At 39.8% G+C, this 27,718-nt stretch overlaps 1 protein-coding gene across 1 annotated transcript in view; it reads left to right on the top strand.

The window, feature by feature from the left end:
• The window catches only part of nell2a (neural EGFL like 2a), an 85,202-nt gene that overhangs the window by 35,869 nt on the left and 21,615 nt on the right, over positions 1-27,718 (top strand). The window contains exons 13-15 of the mRNA XM_004563786.4: positions 10,898-11,023; positions 20,245-20,367; positions 22,727-22,822. Of these exons, the coding sequence (XP_004563843.1) occupies positions 10,898-11,023; positions 20,245-20,367; positions 22,727-22,822 (345 nt within the window). The remainder of the gene's footprint in view (positions 1-10,897; positions 11,024-20,244; positions 20,368-22,726; positions 22,823-27,718) is intronic.

The raw sequence follows: 27,718 nt of genomic DNA, 5'->3' as shown, positions 1-27,718 counted from the left end.
CCTAGCTATCTGTTTGTTTGTTCTTGTGATATTTTGGACACTAAGTACAACTTTACAGCTAGAGAAAAAAACAAAGAAACAATAGTCTGGAAGATAACATTTGAATACATTATATGTGATATTTGGGTGAATTGGTCCTTAAATGCACACAGGATACAGCATATATGAAAACAAGCATGTCAACACATGAACATCAATTACGTACTTGAACAAATTACAATTGTAAACGGGGAAATATAACAACTGTATATAAAAGATGGACATACCGAGAGGAAAATTAACAGTTTCTAAATTTCATGGTAATTTATTTTAATGCAAAGAGACAAAAAAAAATCCAGAAAAAACACATTACATAAAGGTTATAAATTTCATTGACTGTCAAAAAGTATTTTATCCCCAACTCCCACAGACTGTCTACAAGTAATCAATCAGTTACAGATAATCCGGATCTCAACTCATTATACATATAGAGAACACCCATCCACAGAACCAGTTTCTCCCATTCATTTGCAATTACTTGGAAATGAACGAAACATAAAGTCAACAACAATCGCACTCAGTCTGGAGTGTAAGAACTTGCCTCATGGAGTGAGGATGATCACGAGAAAGGTGGTGGATGTGCCCAAAACTACTCGGGAGGAGCTGGGTAATGATCTGAAGCCAGTTGAGACATCAGTCACCAAGAGCACCGTTAATAACAACCCTATATTGTAATGGAATGAAATCTTTCAGAACCCACACGGTCCTCATACTCCTTATACTCCACAAGTACAGAGAAGACTTTGGAGAAAGTCCTGTGGGCAGATGAGACCACAATCAAGCCCTTTGGCGTCAACTCGACCCGCCGTGTTTGGAGGAAGAGAAATGCTCATTTGGAGCCAAGGAACATCATCCTCACAGTCAAGCAAGGAGGTGGAAACATTATGCTTTTGGGCTGTTTTTCTGTTAATGGTACAGGATGACTTCACCACATTGAGGTGATAACGGTTTGGGCCACATACCATACAATTTTAGACGAGAACCACTGTGTACAAACCTGGTGATCAACTACAAGAAACCGCTGTACTTGACAACAAAGGTTTAATTACTATGTCACGTTTTGTTTATTAATCACCTAATTATTCCACTCAATGACATGCAAATCAATTGGTAACTTTTACGTGATGCGCTTTTTTTCCGGATTTCAAGTTGATATTCTGTCTCTCTCCATTAAAATGAAACCACAAAAGAAATTCAACACATCTCGTTTATTTGCGAGCGAGCAGTCTTACAAATTCAGCTGAGAATCGAATAAGTATTTCCCCCCACTGTAAATGACAAAGTGAAGTCACTGTGGAAGCACCTTAATCGCGCACTCTCTCTAATTGCCACCCCACAACAATGGTTGCAAAAAGAAGTCCAATTGTATCGAAGTCTATGAGAAAAGGAACCCACTTCAAAACTGATTTATGAGCGCAGTAAACATTTCCCCGATGAGTTTATGGTCTCCATCAATAATTTGAAATCTGATGTAGTACAATATGATGTTTGTTTTGTAAATGATACTCTTCATTGTTTCAAAACAATAAAGATGATAAAGCAGGGTATGATTTAGTGCATGGCTAGCCTGTGATTGATTGTCCTCCGTTTCTCAGTCAGATTCACCCTTTCAAAGATGGTAGCAGTCAGTTTGTCACAACCAGTTAGCTTGTGCTAATTTTATATTTTTTTGTTAAGAATATTAAAATCAGCAAGGAAAACAAAATTGCACATAACATGTCCTAATGCATATTTTTTAAAAATGATAAAGCAACCACAGGATAATGAGACTGTTGGGCAGAGAACAAAAGCAAGAATTTTAATAATTGATTAAAAAGGACTGGACCACTTGCACGCAGAATGTGTTATCACCCATAAGCCATGAATGTGTGTGTATGTGTGCGCATAGTCGAAGTACACCTTGTGTTTGTGCGCAGACCAATCCCATTGCTGCAGCTGTCTTTTAAATGTCACAAGGTGGCAGCAGGCTAATTGGCACTGACTGAAGAGCACAGCCCGCTCCAAAACCCAATCACTGCTGGGATGAGCCCTGAGCCTTTGGGCTCCCCACCTGCTAGGGCCCTGACCCCCACGCACTTTGATGAATGGCACACATGCACACTCAGGGAAACATATACACATCCTGACTGGTCATGTGTGTTTACCTCTGTGACCCTGCCGAAATGTCACCCACAACAGATGGTACCACCATCACTGGGATAGTTCCCTCCTGTGTAAATAACAGTATCTCAACAAACTCACCCACTACCCTTTAAATGTCACATGGGAGATCACTCCTCTGTGGTTCTTTTCCAGATGGGATCACACTCAGCTCTACTTTTTATCAGTGCGTTACGGTTACTTTGATTTCAGTGAAGAGTCAAAATATTTAAAATTGGGGCTGTTAGAGTAGAGGGAACTCTTTTAAAGCTGAGTAACCACCCCAAGCTATTTTCATGCATCCCACTAAGTAATTACTAGGTACTGTATGCATATTTTAAAAGCAAGTCAATAAACTGCCACATCTTAGAATAACTTTAGAGTTCCCTATTCCAGATAAAATCAAAACTATTCTACAAAGATCCTCATGTAGCTCTCGATACAACCAAAGCTCTGCATTGGAATGCAAAACCCAGGAAAAAAGCAAAACTCAGTACGCAGCAACACATGTTTCAAGACTAAGCATGATCTTCCAATCAGCCTTCCAGAGAGCTCTGATAGCTGTTAATGCTCCTTTGTTAGTGATTGTTTAGACCTCTGGCCTACAGGCTACAAATAGTCACAGAGTGACGTGTGATGGATGATGATGATGCTCGATTGATTTACGCATGGTTGAAAACACTTCCCAGATTAATGACAGCCCTGATGGAGACCAAAGCCCCATTCAGGCTTGCCGCACATAAACAAGGCAGTTTTGTCCATGACGTTCACTTGAGACATTCCAAATTGAAGTGAGTAACGTGTGTGTTTAAAATAACTTTATTGACACACACCTACGTGCACTTCAAGCCTGTTAGATGTTTGCAGGTTCGAGGATCGTTGCAAAATTGGATGAATCTTTATTCCCAGGTGGAAATTCTAAGTTGCTGTTGAATGATGTAGATTGTGTGCAAAAACTGACAAGAGAACAAAAACACATGGTCTAACACACACACCTTCTGGCAACTCTACTTGCAGCGAGGCTCTTCCCAAACAGGTAGGCTTCTAAGTATTTACAGTGATTGATTACAGTGTGTCTGATATTTAGACGACTGCACTCTCAGAATGATTTATACTCTTGTTGCCTCCTAATGGTATTCTCTCCACTCAGTCTTCTTAATTGGCTCCCGCTCCTACCCAAATTGACAGTGACGTTTTGCATATTTGTTTTGGGTGTTTTCAGGCCGGCTTGTTTAGGAGTGATTGTCCAAATTGGCAAGTTGAAAATGTGCTGAAAACAGTTTTCTGCTGATCTGTAGTTCATCTTTAGGTACCGGCTCAGAAACGAATCATCTTTGTTCCATTTCCAAGAAACGCATTTGACTGTTGTTCTTTCGCACTCTGATTTCCCTACGGGTGTAAATGAAAGCAAGTAATTGTCCCTAAAGATTGGAAAAGTTAAAAACCAGACAGATTTATAAGCACCTCACTTCAGTGTTTCAAAAAAGTACTTTATTTTGAGTAAATTCGTTTCTTGATTAGTTTTTCCCAGGCTCACCTTCCAATACAACTTGCAGCATCACAATGCACAGAGACTCCCCCCACACTAAAACGGGCCTTTTATAACATTCTCCAACGCATTCATCCGTCCACGAGGAACCGAGGCCAACAGTGGAGGTAATCTGCTGAGTGGAACACAGATTGGCCAGCAGGGACAGCTTGTTGTCTATAGCGGTTTTTCTTTTCACTGTAGTACATTTGAAAGGAACTGGCTACTGAGAAATATCAGACAACATCTTGGCAAGCCTGGCTCCTCTGCTGTTTATTGGAAACCATCTGCGTGAGTAAGTGAGCTGGTTAGAGGAAGGAATGAACAGATGAAAAACACAAAAAAGAAAGAGAAAGAGTGGGAGAGGAAAAGAGTCCCTAGTTGAGTGGGACAGAAATGGGGTTCCTTTGTTGGATGTCCAAAGGAAATAGCATTGTTATCTCCCTATTCCTACATCTTGATTATACTGCAGTTTGAAGCAAAAAATAGTGACGGTAGTCCCTATTAAAAACTACATGCTATGCAAGCGAGCAGGGATAAGTTGCTATTTCCTATTTACAAACTCTTTGTGTGCTATCACTTAGCAGTAGAGGGAATATTTAAATGTCAACACAACAGCACTTAGTAAGCAGGTTTGTGGTATCATTATCCAAATGAAAGTTGCATTGGAATGCATTTATATTTATATAAACATATATAAAGTTTGGGTACACAGGCATCATCTTTTACTGAGATAGTAGTTGCATTTTGAAAAGTCAATCACTCATCCCAGCATTTCTCATCAACCACGTGCACTTTAGTCACACCCCCTTCACACACACCTTCACATCATGACATTAGACTCTACTAGAGTAGCTTTGCATGATTCACAGTTCAAAATAATCCACATTTACCTTATAGTGAGCTTTGTTGCAGCCCCTTAGTTTATTAATCGTCTGAAACAAGCTTCTTCTTCTTTTAGCTCCTTTTAAGCTATCTTTTTTCCTGATTGGCTGCCTCTCACAAACAAAAGGTTTGAGCAGCAGACCCAGAGTGCTGTGTCTGTGGTGACTGTATAAAACACATCTTCTCTTTAAGCCATCATATATTGTCGATCGAACAGTAAAGAAGAAGCTCTCTGAAACCAAATGCTTACACATGTCTGCAGCTTCTCCTTACAGCCATTACTTACATCCTTAAGTCATTATTTTGAATTTTGGTGATGCATAATATACATAATAAATATTGTAACAGTATATATACATACCCTTCAATCAGGGTGATTTTGCTGCTTTTTGCTGGCACAAATATTACTCAAAAAACATTTTGTATCTTTTTATTGTTCATATTTTCCTAAATAAGTGACTTGCACATTATCTCATTGTGTGGCAGCAGGAAGTAAAAGACACATCCTTCTCTAAGCATGGGAGATATATTTCTTGTCTAGACAATGCAAAGCTATTCCTTCTCCTCAGATATGACTATGATTGATTCAGTTGTTATGCATGAATATACAAAGATGAAAAAAAGAAAGAAAGCACAGCCACTTTCGAGCCATCAGTCGCTGTGTGGCAACAGATTGACCCCGAGCACTCCGTTCAGTGATAAAGGCTGCAGCTGACTCCTGGCCAACCTTCTTTGCCTAGTGCATCACGTATGTCCATGTGACAAGCCAATCAGGAAAATGGAGTGCATTAATGGAGATGGAGATGGTTTCTCTCCCCCACGCAGTCACACTATGCCCCTCATCATCTCACCCCCTAACATATTGTTTTAACATACGTAACTGCTGTCACCAGGGGCAGGATGGATGGTTATACTTAATAGGCTCTAAATCAAAGCTGCACTATGGACGGCCAATCAGAAAGTGGGAAGCTGTCACCAGATCCGTGCTCAAGGTTACTGCTGCAATAGTGAACACACTGAATTTTTCTTCCACTGCCTCTTCAGTTAATACCTTTTGGTGCCTTCTCTCCAGTTCTGTTTCTCTGCCATCTAAAGTCTCAATTGTTCACTCTCTAAGACACACTACACCATTTCACAACTTTTTTTTTAACTTTCTCACTCTGTATGTTTATTCTACAGGTTTACCTGCTCTTTTCTTCCAACCATCTTCTTTATCTCTCTCACTTCTCAATCTCAGTCGTTCGCTCTTTGTCCCTATCTGTCTCATCTCATCGGCTCTGCATTATAGCTTCTTGTACCTTTGTTTCTAATCCAGTTCTTCTACTAACCTGCCCTTTTATCTGCACCTTCTCTTTTGCTTTCCATTTTCTTCCTGCCTTCATCACCTCCCTTTGTTTTCCTTTTTCTTTCAGAGCTAGTAAAGGTTTGGCCTCCATCCATATAGTGAAGGACGCATGCACCTTCATAGGTGGTTTGTGATTGTCTTCTTGCTTTATTTATCCGGGAAGCCTCTGAATAGCTTAAGGCAGCAAGTATTGATGGAACTGTGAAAGGAAGAACACCAAGTAAATGTGAATGCAACAGTTGTAGGCAGGTGTTGAGCTCTTATTTTGCGGGGTGTGGGCGGTGCGCTACCCAAGGACACGCAAGCTGAGTGAATGCCAATGCAAATCTATTGAAATTCAATTTGAAGTGCTCTTCGCTACAGCATCTGGCACAGAACATATTCAGCGGTTTTGTATCCTTTTGCTCACTTATAGACACTGAATACACAGAATTAATAATAAATTGGTAATGTCAAGAACTATAGAACTTGTCTCTCATAAATTGTTTTCAATTGACCTGTATTGTCAGTAGAAATAAAGCCCTGATGGATGTAACATGGCTGAGTTTGTTCAGTTTGACTGAATTGCATTTGATTGCATCACATTATCTAGATTATTTTGTTTACCCTGGCAGTATTTTGCATCTTCTGTCTGAAGGTTTGGCATGCAGTTTAGAACCCAGGAATAGCTGTTGCCTTAGCAACAGCTAATATGGATCCAAAATTGGAATCATGAGAGTGAGAAGGAAAAACAAAGGACAATCTAATAAATTATGATCTTGAAGCTGCACTAGCAAAGTTTCTTCTATTAATTATCATGAAGCATAAAGCCGCCAAAAACAAAGCCACGGCATTGGTTAATGAAGTTGTCATGGTAACATGTTAGGGAATAATTGTTTACACATCCAACTAAGACAGAGTAGCTAGAGTTCCAGAGAGCTGAATGGATGAATCAGTGCTTTCTATTTAGATAAATGGCTGACAAATAAAAGCTTGGACGTCATCTTCCAAGATAGCCAGCTGACTGCGGTCATAAAAAATAACAACAGCTTTAAGTCAACCTAACTCAAAAATAGCTCTCAAGTCGTCATACTCTACCCCATACGCACAAACATTTGTGTGTAAATGATGCTCAGTGGAATGATTGTTTTTCATTCCTTATGGAAAAATTTATCTTCTTAAATTATGTCAGTATATGCTATTGATCTCATGAGAAAATGTCTTCCAAACGCTAAGAAGCCTTTCCTGCTTGGAATAACAGATGCCCAAGGCTAAAGTGGTCTTTGTATTACTGACCATATGACAGAGTAAGACTTGGATGTCCTAATCCCACAGTGATACTTCTGAGCTATTAAACGTCCACTGCTGCGTTTCAGTTTTGAAAAAAAAACCCCACCTAATAATCCTGTTGCACTGGTTATGATGAATTATATAATACTGATCTGGCCAGGGGGTGTTAATCAGTTTCAGCTGCTTTTGTAATAATGAGATGAACAAAAGGTGCACTAGAGGTGCAATAATGAGATACCCCCCCAAAACGGGAATGGTTTACAGGTGGAGGCCACTGACATTTTTCCCTCCTCATCTTTTCTGACTGTTTTTTTAAACTGTTTTTGGAGTTGGCTAGGGTCAGTGCATGAAGTGATGCCTGGAGCCTACAGATTTGCACAGGTAGTCCAGAGTATCCTCCAGGATGGCATATCAGTACATGCCATTGTCAGAAGGTTTGCTGTGTCATCCAGCACAGTCTCAGGAGGATACAGGAGATTTCAGGAGACAAGCTATTACTCTAGGAGAGCTGGACAGGGCTGTAGCGGGTCCATAGAATACCACAATTGGCAAGTCCACCACTGGTGCCCTGTGCTTATCACAGGTGAAAGCAGGATCACCCTGAGCACGTGTGACATACCATGGAGCCATGTTATGCTGCCTGTAACATCATTTAGCATGACCAGTTGGGTTGTGGGTCTAAGCTGATCTGGGGAGGCATAGCCAAGACCTTAACAGTCTAGGCAAAAGCACCTGACTGCCATTAGATATTGTGATGTAATCCTTGGACCCAACGCTGCTCACGAGAGTATATACAGAAGGCAGGAACTCATACCCATTACTGCAGCAGTGGGCAACTCCAGGCCTTGAGGGCAGGTGTCCTGCAGGTTTTAGATCTCACCCTGGTACAACACACCTGAATCAAATGATTAGTTATTTACCAGGCCTCTGGAGAACTTCAAGACATATTAAGGAGGTCATTTAGCCATTTGAATCAGCTGTGTTGGATCAAGGACACATCTAAAACCTGCAGGACACCGGCACTCGAGGCCTGGAGTTCCCCACCCCTGCATTACTGGTTCCCATGCTTGCCTGACCTAAATCCAATTGTTAACATCTGGGACATTGTGAAGTTGCACCTCAGGCTGTCCAGGAGCTCAGTGATGCCCTGGTCTACATTTTGGAGGAGATCCCCCAGAACACAATCCGCTGTCTCATTAGGAGCATTCCTACAAGTACAAAGTTGATATTTAACACTAACACATTACCCCTCCATATCAGTGGATCAGTACATATCCAGCATGATCCACCCCCCATTGAGACATGCTGTATTTTAAAGATTTAATTTAATTTTGTAATTGCATAGGTAATAAAAATCATGCAATCTTGAGTTGCAGTGAAAAAGTGTAACTCTAACCTTTATTTGAGACTAGAAAATAGAGAGATATAGCAAAATGGCAAATATATATTCAATACATAAACAAGAATAAACAAAGATAAATGCAAATAATATGTATAGCCAGACAAAGCCACACAGAGCCCAAGAGTTGATGGCAGAGCAGATATTTGAAGTTAAATGTCAGCCATTGAGATGGATCATTCAAGTTGTACAATTCTCTGTAATATATTTTTAAACAGTCTTAAATTATTTTCTAGATGGCAGTTGCTTTAAAATTTGAGGAGTGCTGATATACCGAGGTAGCTTTTGGAGGAGATCTTTATAAATAAAAATGACAGAGTGTGGGTTCTGTTCTTGTTGCCAGCCTGCTTTTTTCATAGGTTGCACAGTGATGAGTGTGAAATTTATCCCCTGTAATGAAATGCACAGCACAATGATAAACTGTATCAAGGTGTTCGAGGTAGAGTGAGTAGCATGAGAATGAGTCAAGCATAGACACGATGCTCGTCTGTGCGATCATGTCCCTGTCCTGAAAGCACGGAAACATGTTTCATTCAAATTTACGAGAACAATTCTTATTCACCGTTGGTGTGAAGAGGTTCGATGTTGCAAATAAGAAATGTAAATCCAGTGCAATACGGTCGCATTGTAAGAAAATACCTAAAACGCTTAGACAGCCAAGTTATGCCCTAACAGGTGCTGCTCATTTTGCTCAATTAGACCTCTGTGGAGCCTCTGCATACACAGTCCTTTATTGACATCACTCCCATTGCAGCTGTTATCCCACTGTTATTATCATTGTTTTTTGTACACAGTGTTATTTGACTATCTCTGCTAAGCTTAGGAGAGGCTTAATCACACAGGATGAGTAAAAATGTATTTGTTTATGTGCACACCTTTTAAATGAACTTCTCCAGTGGAGTGGTTCTGTGTAAAAAGTGGTCAAAGCACTGAGATCATCTGAGTGAGTGGGAAAAATGCAGACAAGCCGCTTTGTGCAATGATTCATTTTGACTGATTGAAAATCGAGCATTGCAATCTTAAGTGTTTCAATCCCCACCTCTTATAGACCCTCTGCATCTTTGTGACAAAGTGGCTAGGACAGAATTCATTTGCTATTTGTCACTTGCATATATTGTTATTTTGTGTTCTGTTATTTTACAGTCAGCCATAATGCTTTAATTTAGACATTGTTGGTGTAACTTCTCTTAACACACAATATCCCGGGTTTTGTTTGTGGTAGCAGTAGTTACATCCTTTACATCCATGCATGTGTTTTAAAGCAAACACTACTAACCATCAGATCATCTGAATTCTCTTCTGTTTACAGGCACATGTCTGGTAAATGATGTTTCTTTATGTTGCTTTGGTTATACTTACCATGGTGTCCATGTTGTGCATTCAGGTCCTATATGTGAGACAGGTGTATGGGAAGGGCCGCCCACTACTTCCTGTTTATATAGGGTCATGAGGTCAATGATTGCATCACTGGGTGTAACCAAATGGAGGATTTTTCATTTTGTATAGTATTGTTTGTTTTCTTTAAAGTAGCCTTTTGAGTTATATTGTATGCAGTGTTTTACTTTACAAACTATTTAGTTGAGTAAATGAGTTTGTCAGTTTCATGCATGACTTTATTCCTGTTCTTTGTTTAGAATTGTATTATTTGGTTTGACCTATTTTGTTTCAATGGTAGGGACTAACGAGGTCGGGTGTGGGCAAAGTCTTGTATAAAGCCAGTGGGATTTTTGCATGCCTGATTGATTGTTTTATGGTAAAAGGGAGATGCCAGCAATAAAATATGCTTAAAAAGAACTTCAATCGTCTGCTAATGATATTTACTTATCACCTTCCTTGCTGCTTAAGTTATGCTACATCACAATCTTGACCTCTGTCTCCCACTAATGAATTCAAATTCGTTTCTCAGTGGCTCTACGTGTGCAAAGTATTTAGGCCTACTAAAGGCCTAAGTACAGCAAGGAGGCTAAGTTTAACAGCAATGTACATGAGCTTCTTTTATGCTGAAAATCAAACCTAAGAAAAACCTAAGAAAAAAAACAAATGATTTCTTTCAGCAAGTGTCCAGAAAAAATATATGATTATGTTCAAGTGACAATTAATAGTAATATACAACACCCCAGATAATAGTAATCAATAGACCATCAGCCTTCAGCATGGGACATAACTGCTTGTTTTTTTATCTGGCCAGTAATTTCATTAGTTTTCAATTGAAAGAATTCTCAGTGAGCAACCCACATCTCATTTAGCTTTGTTCTCACCCCTTCTCTGCTTTTCTCTCTCCCCCTCTCTTCAGATATTGATGAGTGCGCTGAAGGAAAGCACTACTGCAGGGAGAACACCATGTGCGTTAACACCCCTGGTTCCTTTATGTGTATCTGCCATACGGGCTACATCAGGATCGATGACTATTCCTGCACAGGTGAGTTCGTATGCTAGCCTTTTGACAGTCAAGTACACAAAGTTCTGGTTTCATTCTACTTCTCTGTTTCAGCTATTTTGTGAAGACATTTATGAGACCTTCAAATCATATGCACAAGGATAATGCCTTTGCATGGGCGTGAACAATCTGTCTGCATACTTACAGCAAGTTACTGCCAGCTAGAAATGATTTCATTAACATCTTTAGTCATGCACTGGAGGATGGTATTATGGTATTTTATGTCGTAATAAGTACTTCAGCCAAAAGCTGCACAGAAGTCTGGAGATATAGAAGAGCAAGAGTCAGCCAGTGCCAGCAAGAGTCAGTTCAGACATAAACATTGTGAGTTATCAGCAATGTTTGACAGAATGAGGAAGCTGTGTAATATAAAAAAATCATGTAATGACAGGAAGACATAGGTATCAAGCAATACCTGCAAAACATGTTGTAAAGCTTTGCCATGCGCTACGCCTCCTCTAACTTTTTCTGTCACATCCCAGATGGTGGCTGGTTAGACACGTGTCTGCAAATCTGCCACTTGATGTGCATGTGGAAGGATAAATGTCAGAATTTCATTTGTACACCTTGGTCACTTAATATCTACAGTCACACTATGGTAAACAGTGGCTGGAGACCGCGGCATGACCAGGGTTGAGACAGCATGCAGTCAACTGCCATCTTTGAATCAAGTTTGGTGCTACGAGTTTGCTACGAGTGAACTGAAGTTACCTATTACATGCAATGTGTTTGTGATGATGAAGCATTTTACTGTGATAAATCAACAAAAATCACAGACGTGTTGTGTCTATCTAAATATACAGAAATTTAGATTACTTGCATTCAGAGTGAGTTCTGAAAAATTCTGAAATTCCTCTAAAGATAGTGACATAGTTGCAGCAAAATGACCTATGCACTGTATAAGAATTTTACCAGCTGGTAACCAGTTGCAACCACAACCACATGCAACCACAGATGCATTGTAGATGAATTGCGCTTATCAGTGCAGACTGACTTTGATTGATTGCAACATGTTGGCAATCTGTCTACATTTACAAATGAAGTAGAAATTATTTGCAATTACCAAACGCTGGCTAATCTGTCTGAGAATGACTGAGTCAATCCAAGTCAAACTGGTTTGGAGATCAGTTGGCTCCCACAAAGCAACCTGAGCAATTGCCTTGTAATTGAAAGTAGTCCCTCAGAGGTCAGGCATGCAACACCCTCATCCCCTGGGAGACCAGCTGGTTGCCACAACTACTGCCACAACTACCAACCCCCTGAGTGACCGTGGCTCAGGGGGTTGGGAAGCGTATCTGTAACCGGAAGGTCGCCGGTTCGATCCCCGGGTTCTCTGTCCTGGTCGTTGTGTCCTTGGGCAAGGCACTTTTCCCTACCGCCTACTGGTGTTGGCCAGAGGAGCCGATGGCGCGATATGACAGCCTCGCTTCTGTCAGTCTGCCCCAGGGCAGCTGTGGCTACAACCGTAGCTTGCCTCCACCAGTGTGTGAATGCGAGACTGAATGAATAGTGGCATTGTAAAGCGCTTTGGGTGCCTTGAAAAGCGCTATATAAATGCAATCCATTATTATTATTACTTGCAGCCAATCACTAGATGTGAATAAAATTCCAACTTAGTCGCAAGGAGGTTAGCATCCTATTGCTTTAGTTTAGCTGAGCTCTATCCCACAGTGATAGAGAACACAACCATGGAACACTTAGTATTAGCCTGACTGCTTGATACTATAAGTCAGCACAAGCTGATAGCAAAGAAAACACTGACAGCTGAGACGAAGTGTTAAATCAATTTTCAGTTGCCTTGAATTAATAGAGATTACAAATTCTGTCTTTGTTAAAACTTCAGCTTTGTCAAACTGCAAAAGTAATTACATATATATATATATATATATATTTATGATATAGAAAAACTTTCCATCTTTCAACCCTATTATACTGTCAGTTGTTTGTTATATAACATATTTACAACTCCAAACTTTTTCTAAAGGATTCCAATAGTTGGCTCAGACTTTATCCTCACACTAAGCAAAAAAAGAGGAAGGCTGTCTTCTTTGTGTGTATGTGTGTGTGCAGTCTTCATATGGTGTGTGAATGTACTCTGTGTATGTGTATATGTGTGAGGAGAAAAACGCCAAAGAGAACCTGAGAAACAGCAAACCTGTACGTGGAGGCGGCAGATCCGTTTGTTCGTGATCAAAGTTGGAACCAAAGTCATTTTCAAAAGATTGCGTGGATGATTTGCATTCTTTCTTATATGTCCGTATTATATGTAGAAAGAATGTCTTTGTGTAGCATACCTCATACCAGCTGGTCATTTTCTACTAGATGGATGCACTGTTGTATGTAAGAGAAATAGAGCCACGTCACATCATTTTATTTTGATATTCCATCGTGCAAAAGCACAACAAAGGAGTAATTTATCTACATTTTTTAAAAAGCCACATTTGCACATGTACTTAGCCAAGAGAAAACACAACATTTATGGATTCAAGGTCCAGACAATGGAAGCTTAAGGCAGTGCTTTAGAGAAGGAGCTCCTACCAGGAGGCAGTTCGGTTTGCTAACCCGCCACTTGCCTTGTAGTGTTTGTAATATTATTATTATTGATATTTATGCTCTCACTGTCTTAGCCCCGAAGCCATGGATGTTCCCTAGATATGCACTGTGTACACTCAGTTGAAAATCATGAAATTATTGGCAATTTTTCAGTTTCTAAATCTAATGAATGTTCTGTATTTTAACCCTGAGGGGGGCAAATTTCCCAAATGTGATCAAGATTTGCAAATTTGTACAATATTTTTTTTGCACTCAGTCAAAAAATAACATAATAATGAAAGCCAACTGAAATATTTATATATATGAATTTCACTTGGCACAACTGATATATTATTATTAATATTATGTAGTATACAGTAACCTTTGAAAGAAAATTAAACAACAAAAATCAGTGGACAAAGAGGTGAAAAGATTCTGCAGTGTCAGAGATTTACTCAAATGTGAAGAATGCTGCAGGAATATGGGAAGTCATATTTTAAATGGATTATGTAAAAGCTCACCTCTATGTGTCACTTTTAAAATACCATGTGCACATCCACACTTAAGAATAGAATATAAAGGGGGAAAAAATCAGTAATCCTTTTATGATGTAATGTCCCTGTCCTTCTACGCAACTGACACAATGTCATTCATCAGGGATGAGCAGCAGATCTGCCTCATTCCTCAGCAGTTGTTTGCAGCTTGTGATACACGATGCTAAGTAGCTCCCTCTGCGCATCATTTCCGAAGAGGAGGCAACATGCTGCATTTCCTCTGTGCCTGTAATTAAAAACGCAATTTGCACCAATGCAAACGAACTCAGTGGCAGCACAGCGAAGGAGCTGGCAGATTTAGGCTCACAGACTTCCTGCTGTGCCATTGGAGTTTGAATTAAAGCTGTGAGACTCAGCAACATGATGACTTTGAAACCTCCCATTTCCTGTTCCATTCCTAGCTGTAGTTTCTCTCTTACTTTATTAATGGAAATCAGGGAATGACAGAGCAAAGTTACTTTTTTTCCCCCCAAGTGTTTTTAAAAACAGGCATAAACAAGTTAAAGTTGAGAATGAGGAATAGCATTTTTGCGGCCGCAACAAAAGCACATTCATCTTTTTTGTCTTGTGCGCTTGTGATTTATTTAGAAAAAGAAACATCCTCGCTTACTCAGTCGTTTTTCCACATTACCTTTAGACAGCCACTGTACCTCGCGTGATTTCAATCACTGTGTTTTCTCTTGTCTTCTGAGCTGTGGGCAAGTTATATTGTTTTACCCATTTGTCTTTCTTCCACTGTGTGCTCAGGCCCCAGATTCCCAATGAAGATTAATTCCACAAACCCAATGGATTAAATTGTGTCACTATATTTTATGTAGTCTCCTATTAAAATGCCTTCAAGCCACTGTAGTGGAACACACAGCTATGCGCCTCCTTATAAAAGTCAATTTGTGTGATTAAACCTAGGCTTATGCAAAGGCTTGATGTAATGACTTTCCCCCCTTGCTTCAGTCAAATTACCGTCATGATCTCCCTGCAGTTTTATTGGACTGTGTTCTTCCACACAGCTACTATCACTGTCTGATACAGTGTGCAGTCAGTGGTATGGTATCACCTTACCTCTTAGACTAATTAGTAAGCCAAATTATAGTCAAATTAGGTGCCTTTATTCCTTAATGGAAAGTATATATGTGCCAGAAAACACACTTCTCCTAATGTATACCTGTGTGCTGAGATCAGTACCACCTTGGTAGTTGCAGTGGCAGTAACTGACAGTAACAACAGGAAGATGCTAAGTTACTAGCTGCAGGAATCTACCGCTTCTTAGTAATTGAACATCTGCTTGTGTTTGAAAATAGTCCAAAGGGAATGCTGATTCCTCTAAGTTGCTCACACATAAAATATTATAGCTGCGGAAGAAAAGATTAAAGCCCCCCCCGCACTAGCTGTCGCATGATGTATGTGTGACTACATCATTTATGGTGCCTTTCACCAATTAACAAATTGCAATCTCAGCAGAAACAATGGTTCCAGCATTGATGGACGAATTTCTGCATGCATTACAGTGTTGCATGTTAACCAGTCTGTCTTGGTAAAGAGGATTAAATTGACCCTAGCTCATTTCATGGCTCAGTGTTTATATGCACGATGGTGTATTAAAGGGCTGATCTGCAGATTTAGGCCTGAGAGAACCAGCATGGAACTGTGGTTTTATTTATCCTCAGCTTATCAGGGGGTCAGCGAGCTCAGACAGAAGACCATATTTTACATGAAAACCACCTGCGGTGAGGGAGGTGGATGGGCTCAGACCCCAGCTGGGGGTGGACTGGAACATGTGGACTTTGTGTACTTGTTTAAATGAAATATGTCCAGCCAAAAGCTGAGGCTCTATATGGTTGAGGGTACAGTGAGAGAAGCATGTGCAACTTTCTTTTGCTACTGTATCCTTCATCTTGAAGGTCAAGATTCCGCCTCCTTTCTCCCCCTCCACCCATTCTTCATCTTTTCCCCAAAGTGCCCGAGGTGCTCCCGGCTCTGTGAGATTAGCAGCTAATCCATGAAAGGTAGGGGATTGGTTGTGCTCTCCGTTTAAACGTTATTAAAGAAGGCTGTCCTGAGGTGTGTGTTTTTGCTAGGTGTATATGTGGACGCCTCCCCTTGTTCCTAAGGTGCCTATGTAGTTAGTGTGTGTCCCGGTTCTAATCCCCTGATAACCAGACCTGGGCCCCTGAGGCTGAGGAACCGGCTGAGGGCTGGGATGGCGGGAGACAAGGCGTAAGGCATGGACGAAGGCCACAGGTGGAGCAGGAGGTTTGTCAACAGCAGAGATCAGAAAAGATGACTTTTAATCTGATGACTCAAAAGGTCTTGCAGCTGACATGGAGGGTTTTTTCCCCTCTTTTTAAAGGACATCTGTATTCTGGTTGAACAACAGGATCCCATGGGCACTTAGACTTAAAAGTTTTCAATTTCTGCTGGTCTGAACAGTGTTATGTCTTTGGCATTTTAAAGGTGCCCTAGAGAGATTTTGTTGCAGAAGTTGCTAAGAAGTACAAAAACCATAAAAACACTTCTAGTTAAATTCCTCTCGCCTTTAAATATTCTCCTAATCAGTTTCAAAACACAGTAAAGGATTTACATTACAATTTAATTTTGTTTTTGCTTGCGGTCTTTTTTTTCTTTTTCTTTTTGCATCGTGTTAAATTTCCTGGTAAAGAAATAGTACAAAATCATTGACTGGACTGTGCATCACATCATCCAGGTGCAGATGTTAAAACAAAATGGGAAACATATTGTACAAAAATCCCCAAAACTGTGCTCCAGTCCTGGCTTTAAGTTATTAGAGGAACAAATAAATATTGGCTCTTCATCATTTAGTTTTCTTTTTTTTTTATCGTCTTGGTCACCAAAATAGGCAAACTGAGAAAGGAACAGAAGTTTTTCTTGTTGTAAAACATTATAAGATCGTAGTCTTTTCAAGCTTGGGATTGTAAAATGAAATCGGAGGTTACATTGTTTTGGGGAAAGCAGCTGGAAGGTCAGACATCAATGAAACTGGTGTTGTTTTGGCAGAAGGTGGATGGAGTCAAGCGGGAGGAGAAACAGACAGCTAGAGAGAGATCCCTGGTGACAGGCTGTACATAATTGATTGTTTATCTGTCTACAGCCTGAGCAGCAGCAGCCAGCGAGGAAATGCTTCTCTCACGCTACCACACACGTACGCATTTTAGGGATTTAGTTGGTGATTAAATTAGGAGTCGCTTACACTGAGTGCAGGAGTGTAATAAGCCTAAATTTATAAATAACCCAAATTACCAGGAACCAATACTAGAACTCAAGGGTCATAGTGATGATGCACATTCTGGATTCCCTCAAACACCCGGTGGCTCTGCTGCCTGTGTGTGTGTTCAAAGAGACAGCTTGGTGTTTGCTGCTCTGGCAGATGTGACCTTGGCAAGAAAAAAAGAAAAAGAAAAGCACCTAATTCTCTTTCCTCTCTCCTGTGCTCCTATTACTGTTTTTATATGCCCATGAGCAGACTTTAATTCTGCCCAACAGCAGGAAAGTTGTGTGTGTGTGTGTGTTACAGGAGCAGTGCAGTGGGCCCTACTAAGTGCCCTTCAATCCATCTCACACACACTTGCACGCATACATCATATTCTCGATGGAGGAGCTCATCACAATGTCACTTTCAATTTGGAAGAGCCCACGGTCTGCTCAGGAGATATAATGGATTGGGTGATGGCAGGGAAATGGATGATGCGGCTCAGGTCTACCGCAACAAGCATTCGGGTTTCTGATCCTTTCACCTTTCAGGTGCCGTCTTTAAGTCTTGACTGTCTTTACAAAGTGCAAGCATAAAAAAGCACAAAAGTTGAGCAAAATAAATAAATAAAAAGAACGCTCCAAAAGTTTACTTCATGTCTGAAGAAAATATATTTGAGAAACCAGCTCAGAGAAGTTTGTTTATTCCCGTCCCCTGGCAAGCTTGAAGCTACCCCCAAATCCTTAAAATAACAAGAAACGGTCCAAACGGTTTACTCCAGATTAGCACTAAAAGCTTTGTGTTTGTGTTTTTCAAGAGTCTTAACCCTTTTGGAGAGATTTAGTTGACTGCTTATCCGTTTAGCAACCATTAAAAGTTTTCACCACAAACAACATGATGATATGAATTGAAAAACAAGATTCTCCAGCTGAGAGAGTGAACACTGTACTGTATGGACCTTTAATGAACGGCTTGTGCCCTGCAGCCTCTCGGGCTACGATGGGATACAGAGATGTTAAGTATGGAAAAGAAGATTTCAAAAGGATAAAGTCTAGAAGGTTTTTGAGACTTATTCTGTGCTTGGTAAGCAAGTACATATCAGAATGCAATATTTATGTGAATCTCCCAAATACTATGGATGAGTATTCTTCTTTTGTGTGATTCTCAGAGGGATAAAGATCTGCTTTTATGTTCAGGGGCAGATGAAGGACTTGCATCAAGATCCATCTTCCCGTAGCAAGGGAACGGACTTAAATGCTTTAGAGTTCTTTAACTGTTTAGTGTAGGTCAGCTTCAAATAAGATTTTTTCCAATAACTCGTCATTGCATTATTGCTTCTATGTTTATTTACTGTGTAAACAAACACAGAGGCCTCGGAGGATAAAACAAAAGAAGTCAATAAGTGAGCACAGGCTAAAAACTTCTGCCACTGTATTTTTAATGACCCGTTTGAATCAAATAGTATAACAAAGCTTTGCAATTCTACCGGTGTAAACAAATTTAAAATACCGATAACTCAGCAATGGTAGTTTCTCACTTTATTAATACGAGTAATCGATAGAATGAAGTGCTTGTGAGGAAGAGACCGAAGTGGTGTTTGGTGTAAAACTCAGTACTTTTGTGACACTTGAGCATGATTTTGTTTCAAGGAAGTGTTAAGATCCACCAGCCACAAGCAAATGAAATCACATTTGTTTCAGAACACATCTTCTTGTGACAAACGAAAAAGCAGACACACAGAGAGTGATATCATCAGGATAACGTCTCCCCTGCTGCTTCAAATGGTTTCATTCACAGCACTCCTTTTTTTTAAAGAGGCCTATTTATAAGTTCGGATCCCTCAAGTAAAAATATGACAATTAATTGAGATTTCTTGTCAGCTGTCACAAGACATTGTCTTCCGTAAACAGCTACTTTCAAATTAAATGTTTTTTATTTTAAATTTGTACCTACTAGCCCTAATGGCTTAATTGTTTTCTTCTTTATGTGGCATCATTACATAGTTGCAACTGGACTGTTTGTTTTATTAGCCTTCACTCCAGGTTTTCATTTGATTCTGTTTTGCCACTTCAGTCTTCCCGAAGTTCTCCTCACAGAGGAAAAGAGATTTGTTTGCCAGTTGGATACAGTATGTTGTCACGGGCTGTAGCCATTAGTCAAGCTTGTCAGTGATTCATAACACAGCATATCACTAACTCCACAGTGATGGGAGCCTGGGAGTTCCAGTTCTACGGGGACATTTTGTTAATGCTTGTATAAAACATTTCCTGTGGGTACTTAACACGCCAATTGTGCCAATTGCAACGCTCAAACTAAAGGCTAATGGCTTATGTACTGTATGTAAACTGCTACACAAGGATGAACCGTATTGGTGTGTGCGCGGAAATTAAAGTGTTTATTTTCTGCTATTACGAAGCAGACACTGAGACGTCTCCGTCCCTCATGATGTGCAAAAACAAAAACGGCAAATTGCAGCAAAACATCTGAGACAATTTTTTTCACGACAAATCTTGATGGAAGAGAGAAAAGTGACTCATCCTCCAGTTGGCTGTTTGTCACTGATGTCTTATTACTAGACTCACAGCTGTCTAACTATCAAGTCGTTTAAAACAAGGCACAGTTTGAAATCTTGTCCTTGTTTTTTTTTGTTAATGGTTAGTAAAACAAATTACCAGCTGGCTGCGATCATTTCTGATATTTACAAAGGAGGATAAACGCTCACTTTTCTTTAATCAAGTGTTATTTTCTTGATGCCTGTAGGTCTTTGCAGATGTGAAGACGATTTCTGAACTGTTGCTAGAGTGTTTTCCTCTGCTTATTTGGGAAGATGCTGCATAATACGAAAAGTATACTTTGTACTAGTGAGGAACCTGCTCGGATTGATGCATGTTTTATTATTGTGTTGTTTGCAGAACATGACGAGTGCCTCAGCGGACTCCACAACTGCGATGAGAATGCCTTGTGCTTCAACATGGTCGGAGGCCACAGCTGCTCCTGTAAGCCAGGCTACACGGGCAATGGGACAGTCTGCAAAGGTAATCTCACCAGGTTCATTTTGTTTTGTTAAGTCCTGCTTCACTTGACCACTGTTGTTTTTTCCCCTTGTTTTAACAAACAGTGTTTTTCTAATTTAGATGTTGTATCACATACTATATATATATATATATATATATATATATATATATATATATATATATATATATATATATATATATATATATATATATATATATATATATATAAGAAATGTAAACAAAAACAGAATAATTTCTAGTTTTATTAATTTATTTTATTTTTTATGCTGGTTTTAATGACACCCTGGAAAAAAATACTAAACGTTCCATCCTTTTTCTCTGGGCCAAATTTAATTTAACCTCCTAAGACCCGAACTCTTCCACAGCATGCATTTTTAATTTCTCTTTGATATTTGGGCTGATTGGGGCCCGATGCATGTAAAATCAGAATTACCAGAATTACCAGATTTTTTTTTTTTTTATCTGATTTTTGTTTCTAAGAAAAATGAGAGCCACAAATGAGGATATTCGTTTAAAATTTTGATAGAACAGTAGCTGTCCTCGTAAGTGGATATCAGGCCCTTGTAGAGCAAAATTGAATATTTTGGTCTAAATAACCCAAAATGTGATGTCCACATATGTGGACGCAGGGTCCTAGGAGGTTGAAATTGACTGTGGAAAGATAGAAAATGATTCCCTTTTAGTCCTCGCTGAGGTCACCTCTATTCATGCCTTTAAGGCAGATGACCTGTGATGACATATGCAGAGCCCCACCTGCAAACATATACCCCCTGGTGATTCACTCACACCCAGAACTGTGACATATGCATGCTTACCTGTTGAGAGGTCAGATTTGATAGCTAAAGGTCTGCCCCCAAGCGTCGACGATCCAAAGGGCTGGAATCACCAGAGAGTCTTCCCTTTTCTAAAATTAAGATTTATTTGGCAGGTATACCTGCTTGTTATATTGGCTTTGATGTGGTGATGCCAGGTGCACATCATCTTGCCATGTGTGGTTTTTTTTGGGTTTTTTTGAAAGAATCTGTCAGCTGAGACCCATGTGATTAGGTTGACTTTGGTGCCGGACACCTTTTGTCGCCCCCCAACTTTTGAACTCATCCAGTCTGTAGATATGACATTTCTTTCATGTAAGACTGCATTGCTTCTCACTCTGGCATCTGCAAAGTCTTTGGTTTACTTTCATGCTTTGAATGTGCATCCTTCTTGCACAATGTTCTCTTCTGATGGCCTCAAGGTCATATTAGGGCTGAATGCAGGGTATTTATGTGAGAATATTCCTCAGGCATATAGCTCTATGGATTTTGAGCTTCTGAGTTTTTGCCTCCTCATAGAGAAGGCTATATTACATCTGTGCAGTACATGTGATTACACAATTTGCGAATCCAGCAACAGTAACCTCAAGGCACATTCTATTGCAATTTAAAGACCCTACAATAATACAGTCTTTTGTACAAAACCATTCAAACAAAAGTTATGAACAGGTAAATTAATGATATAAAATAAACATTGCTACCATCTTCATCATCAAATTTCTGTCAAAGATCATTAGTTTTAGCCATTGTTCTGTTAAGCATATCATATCATAAAGTATATGATGGTGATTCTACTCTCTCCACCACCCACTGAAAAGCCCTCTGTGACCCAGATTTAATGAGTGCCTCTGTCATGTTTGCAGTTCTATATGTGATCTCTGTGCTTTCTAGAAAATTGACCTGACCTCAGCTGGTTAATCTATTTCTTGAGTAGAAATCTATTTATGGTGGAGCTGCACATTAAGATAACTTTGCTTGGTCATGATGAGCACTAGGTACACTAGATAGAAGCTAGTGTACATGATAGAAGCTGGAACCCTTCACCCAAAACTGTGCTATAATAATTTATTATAGTTTAGACAGACTCTTGCATCTGTCTTTTGGTGTTTTTTTGTATCCCCCAACTTAATGAAAGTGCAATTCTTCATTTTTGGAGTGCTCTTTTTAAGCACTGCTTTTACACGTCTTACTAAACAGGTTTTCATTTGCTTTCAGTACTTTTCACTCTTTATTCTGAGGAAGCATGGTATGATTTTTGCATATATTACATTTATTTCCATTTCCATTTGTGTCAACTTCAGTGACTTCTCTGTGTTTTGGGGACACATTAACTAACAGCCTACCCACGGATAATGAACATTTTTGAATTAACCTTGGTGAGATGCATTAATCACGCAAAATAATATTGTGCAAGCCTATAATGAATCACATCACCAAATTAGCTCTTATTCTGTATGCAAATACATATGCTGCTGCTGGTCTAATTACATAGTTAATGCTCGTTAATCTTAGTGAGTAATGGCTCCTCTCCTCTGGTGTATCTCCAGCAATGTGTGACGGATTGTGCCAGAATGGGGGAACCTGCGTTTCACCTAACAACTGTGTTTGCCAGCAAGGATTTACTGGGAAGAGATGTGAAACAGGTAAACATTTGTTTTCGTTACGCTCTTACATTTTTTTCCCCCATAAAACAAACAAACCAAAAAAAAGGAACTTTTGATTGAATGTGTAAGAAAGAACATGTTGCAGGGCGAGGAGGTGTTTTACACTCTTGAGAATAAGACTAAACGAAGGAAGGAAAATGGGAGACTGTACTGTAAATGCTTTTTTTTTTTGCAGTGTTCTCACTAAGCTATATTAACTGCCCCCGTGTGCATTTGAATGTGTTTGTGGCGGTGTGCATGTCCGTGAACGAGTCTGACTTTGTGGGTCGGGCCTCCGTGGTGAGCGATGAGCTTGTGCCTCTCCCAAGTGGCCCAGTGGAGGATTTGAACTGCAGCTGCAACAATAATAGGCGTTAGCCCATACATGTCACAGCCCATATTAATCAGCATGGCATTCTCCTCATAGGCTTTATGCTACATGCACATTACAGCTGTGCAAACTCCTGATGCACCATATCAAATAGGACATAATAGATGAACTGAGTGTTAAGTCAGCTAGCAGCCATTGAGATATGTGAAACATTGTGATAAGGCTCAGGGCTTTCTATGTGTGTTTTTCCCTACAGTGTTGCTGATTTAAGGTAACCAAGAAACACTGTATTTCTTGTACTTGTATTTGATGCATTATATGTCTAATCTACAGCAGCAGCACCTTTCTCATAACCCATTTCAACCTTTCATGGAGTGTCCTTCAGGAGACATGTAGCCAAAGCAATAGAAAGCCATGACAGCTCTCTCACTGTGCGTGCTCGTGTTTGAATGAGGCAAGCTGAGCCCCTTTGCTTTCTCATTGGTTCAGGTATTGATTGCACATAAAGGACCTTTTTTTACGAGGCGCCCTTTTTACTGCCCGTCTTAAAGTAAATGAATTTCCCGAGATGCTGAGGAAGGAGTGTGTGTGTGTGTTTGTATGTGCGTGTGTGTGTGTTTGAGAGTGAGAAAGAGAGTGAGAGAACTTGTGTTAACACACCTAGCCAGCCATAATGCCTTATGCTTTTCCTCATTTTGCAGCAGAGAAGGTGCTGAGAACCTCGTCCCTTAGTAATTGCACGTTCCAAGCAATCACACATTTCATTACTTTCTTTAGTGTTTTAGATCCCCACTTTCTCTCCTTGCTCCTTGTCTCCTCTTCTATTTGCCTTTATTCATTCTCCCATATCTTACAAAACCCCCCAGAAAACTAGCCAAAATGTAAAAAAAATATGGAGCATATTGCACATTTTACTGCATATTGTAAAAACGGAGACCAAGACATAAATAGAGGACACTCCTTTGTTGTAGCACAACTTTCTTCTTCCCATACTGTGCTATTATTTTCTGGGTTACTCAATCACACTTGAGACTTTTCATGCTAGCGACTTGATCCTGCATTACATCGGCTCAGTATACAAGGAAGAAACACAATGTCATGATAGAAAATAGACATCCCAAAAGATTTTTAATACCAAATGAAAAAGATATGATGAGAATTTTTTTTCTTCCTTTTTATGTGCTTTTGTTTTAAAGCTGGTCTACCTGTTTCCCTTTGTTTGCTTCCTTTGTGCTAAGCTAAAGTGGTCGTTCACTTATGATTTATATTTAAAGAACATAAAGGAATGAACTTAATCTTCTTATTTTAAACCTGGGAATGAGCAAATACAGCATGTGTCATTCCCAAAATGTTTAAACCTTCCATTTTTTTGTTTTCTCTGCAATGTTTTCTCTGAAAAGAGAAAACAGTTCTTCTTAATGATGAGGCCACTGGGGCTGAATGACTGGTAGCTCAGGGATCAATCTCCTCCTTGTTGCGTCTGATTAGAATCTGAGGTTCAAACAAACGGGATCTCACATGTACACCCAATCATGCTCCTCAAGCCTCAGGCAGTGGGATTTTTTTTTTGTCACCACAGATGCCGCTGCTGTCGTTTGCACGCCTCCCTCCCACGATCTGACTCCCTCTCAGTCTTATCCAAGTCAGCCTTGTGACAGCTACCATATTGATGTTTTGTTTTTTTCCATCTGGGACCACCATCAGGGCCCTATTCTACAGGGTGAAAGCCTCTGGCATTGTTTAGTGACTCCACCAGTCATTCAGAGTGAAAAGACGAAGGTCTTTCTTACTGTCTCCTCAGCGTGACAGGAACTCCCAGTGACGGACGCGTCTGCTGCAGAAGCTCACAGAGATGTATGGGGGTTAATGTACTGTTGGATATTCTGCTCTACTGGTGGTAAGGAGGTGGAGAAGGGATGGGTAGGAGGAGGGAGAGGGGAAACTGGGTTTGGGAGGAAGAGATGGAGATGTACGGGGAGAGTGACAGATGCAACATTCAAGGAGGGAAAGAGAAGAGAGGTTGTGGGCAGGAGGGGGGTGAGAGGAGGTGAAGTGGAAAGGAAGATACAGACATGTTGGGGAAAACTGACTGATGCAGAGATGGAATGGATGAAGCGAGGGGATAGATGGGTGGTTAGAGGGTAGGGGTTAGCAAGTTTTCTCTGCATTTGGATGCGGAATGAGGCTGCTAGAGTTAGGGCTGCCGGAGGAGGAGAGGCAGAGCTGGTGAATGAACATGGAAAAGCTTTCACTAAGTCTGGGATCCTCACCCCCCCTCACAAGAACCCTGTGAGCTTTTAGAGGTCTCCCCAGGGACTCCACCGCTTCTGCTGCTGCAGCGGCAGACTGACGGCCTGTCATAAGACACCAAACTTCAAGATCCACACGCACACCTATAAGCATGCATTAACGTATGAGAGGATGCCAACAGTTTGCAAATTGTCAGCTGGCCCCCTTATTTCAGGTTTCAGTGTTTTGTGGTATGCATAAGTCGAATATTCCGCGTCTGTGTATGCATGTGAATGTGTTGTTGTCTATTTTTGCTCATGCGTTCTTGTAATTGTGTGCAGTGCACTCGCTGCCTTGTCATTGCCATTCAGGGGGAATAGATGGGGAGGGACAGGGGACACGCAGTGCTGACAGACAGACACCAGCTAGTGGAGAACTCTGACACATCATGAATTATGCAGGGTACAGCTGTGGCTGGGCGCATTCACTTCAGTCATGGATATAAATGTACGCGGGGCCAGCCATGTAATATGTGCCCTGAACATGCCGCATAGTCAACATGGTAGCCCCAGGCTGGAGCTGTATATGTTGTATGGCTTGGGAGAGACGCGCACATGCAGAAATATTATGTTTATTTTTCCGTAATGAATCTGCTTGTTTTTTCAGTACTTTGCTAAGATGTTTTTTACCTACAGAAGTGAAACAAATCGTATTAAAGAATGTCGAGGTCATCTTTTTCAGTGCTTTGTATTCTTATTGCTTATGTGTGTGATGTAGTATAGCACACTAGTCGTTTGCTCACCAAACGAAAACATATTTCTTAGACCATCGTCGATATAATCGTCTAAAAGTGTTTTTATCTTATGAACGGTGGTTAATTCTTAACACACTTTTCTTAATACCCCACTCAAAATCAAACAAGTATACACATCTTCTTAAATCTGGCTGGCTGTGCTATGTGGTACAGTTTAATACTTTTATGAAAACCATAATGCATCCTGCTGTAAACAAGCATAAATGCATACATCAAAAAAGTAAATGAATAAAGAAAAAAAAAGAAAGAACTCAGAGGCACTGAAAGCATCATAAAATGTAGCTTAACTTGAAGTTATCAGAGCTTCAAGCTTTCAGCATCTTATATAATCTATGTTGCTAGGTGAAAGTGTAAGAAAGTAAACCCAGTCTACTTTAGTAAATTGGCTGCTTGATGTTGCACTTAAGCCAGATTGGAGCTTCAATTTATGTGAATTATTAAAAAAAAACACAACATAGGTAGAATAGTGCAGTAAAATGAAAAAAAGAGCAATATAAAAAAGGAAAGAAAGTGGCATTTCTGATGAGATTAATGTAATATTGAAAACAGGTCTATTTGGGCATTGGCAACAACTTGCTTTTCAAGGTTGAAGATGAAATATAAGTTATGTACACACACACACACAGGTAGATGGATAGATAGATAGATAGATAGATAGATAGATAGATAGATAGATAGATAGATAGATAGATAGATAGATAGATAGATAGATAGATAGATAGATAGATAGATAGATAGATAGATAGATAGATAGATAGATAGATGTCAGAAGTAAAGAAATCATCGTGACGCATCATTTTAGACCGCTAAAGGATATTATTACCTTAAATAAAGCCTTTCAGTTGTTTCATATTTACTTCTGAGAAATTCTGCCTCCTCTGTTTTTATACCAAATATTGTTACTGACGTGTTGCCAATTAGCCTCGATAGTTGGATAATGTTCTTCTAGCTCTTTCTTTTTAGTATGATTTACTCATTTCTTAAAATTGTACATTTTCTAAATATTTGATATGTTTCAGTAAAATATGGCTTCATATTTACCTTGCAATATAAAATCCCATAACCACTGTTTTGTATGAATAAAGTAAATTAAATTGGATGCCTTTGCATAACTAGTAAATTGGTAGATATGATGATACCTGCTCATGGCCATGTGATTCAAATCCAGTAATTCCCTGTAAAAAGAAAGTGAAAGAAATTATTTTCATTTGTATAATTAATTTTTTTTCTCTATCCAGTCCCATCTAAAGGTACTTAGCCTTATTAAGATAAGTGGGCAGGAGGAACTATTAATCTATGCATCCTAAAGCATCTCTAGATATGAAACCTTTAGGAAAGCACCTCGTACATGTAAGAAGATTTTGTAAGGCCTTTATAAATATCGTAGCTCTGATAATCTTTTAGCTAACCAAGGACCTGCAATACCTCTATGAAATAATAATGGAAATCCACTCCTTGTTTAGGTTTTAGATTTGTGTTTGCCGACCTGTTCCTACAAGATGAATGGGGAGGTTGTGTCTGC

This window comes from Maylandia zebra, linkage group LG7 (assembly GCF_041146795.1).
Source record: "Maylandia zebra isolate NMK-2024a linkage group LG7, Mzebra_GT3a, whole genome shotgun sequence".
Taxonomy (NCBI): domain Eukaryota; kingdom Metazoa; phylum Chordata; class Actinopteri; order Cichliformes; family Cichlidae; genus Maylandia; species Maylandia zebra.
Note: the sequence above shows the minus strand (reverse complement) of the source record. Positions and strands in the feature narration are given on the sequence as shown.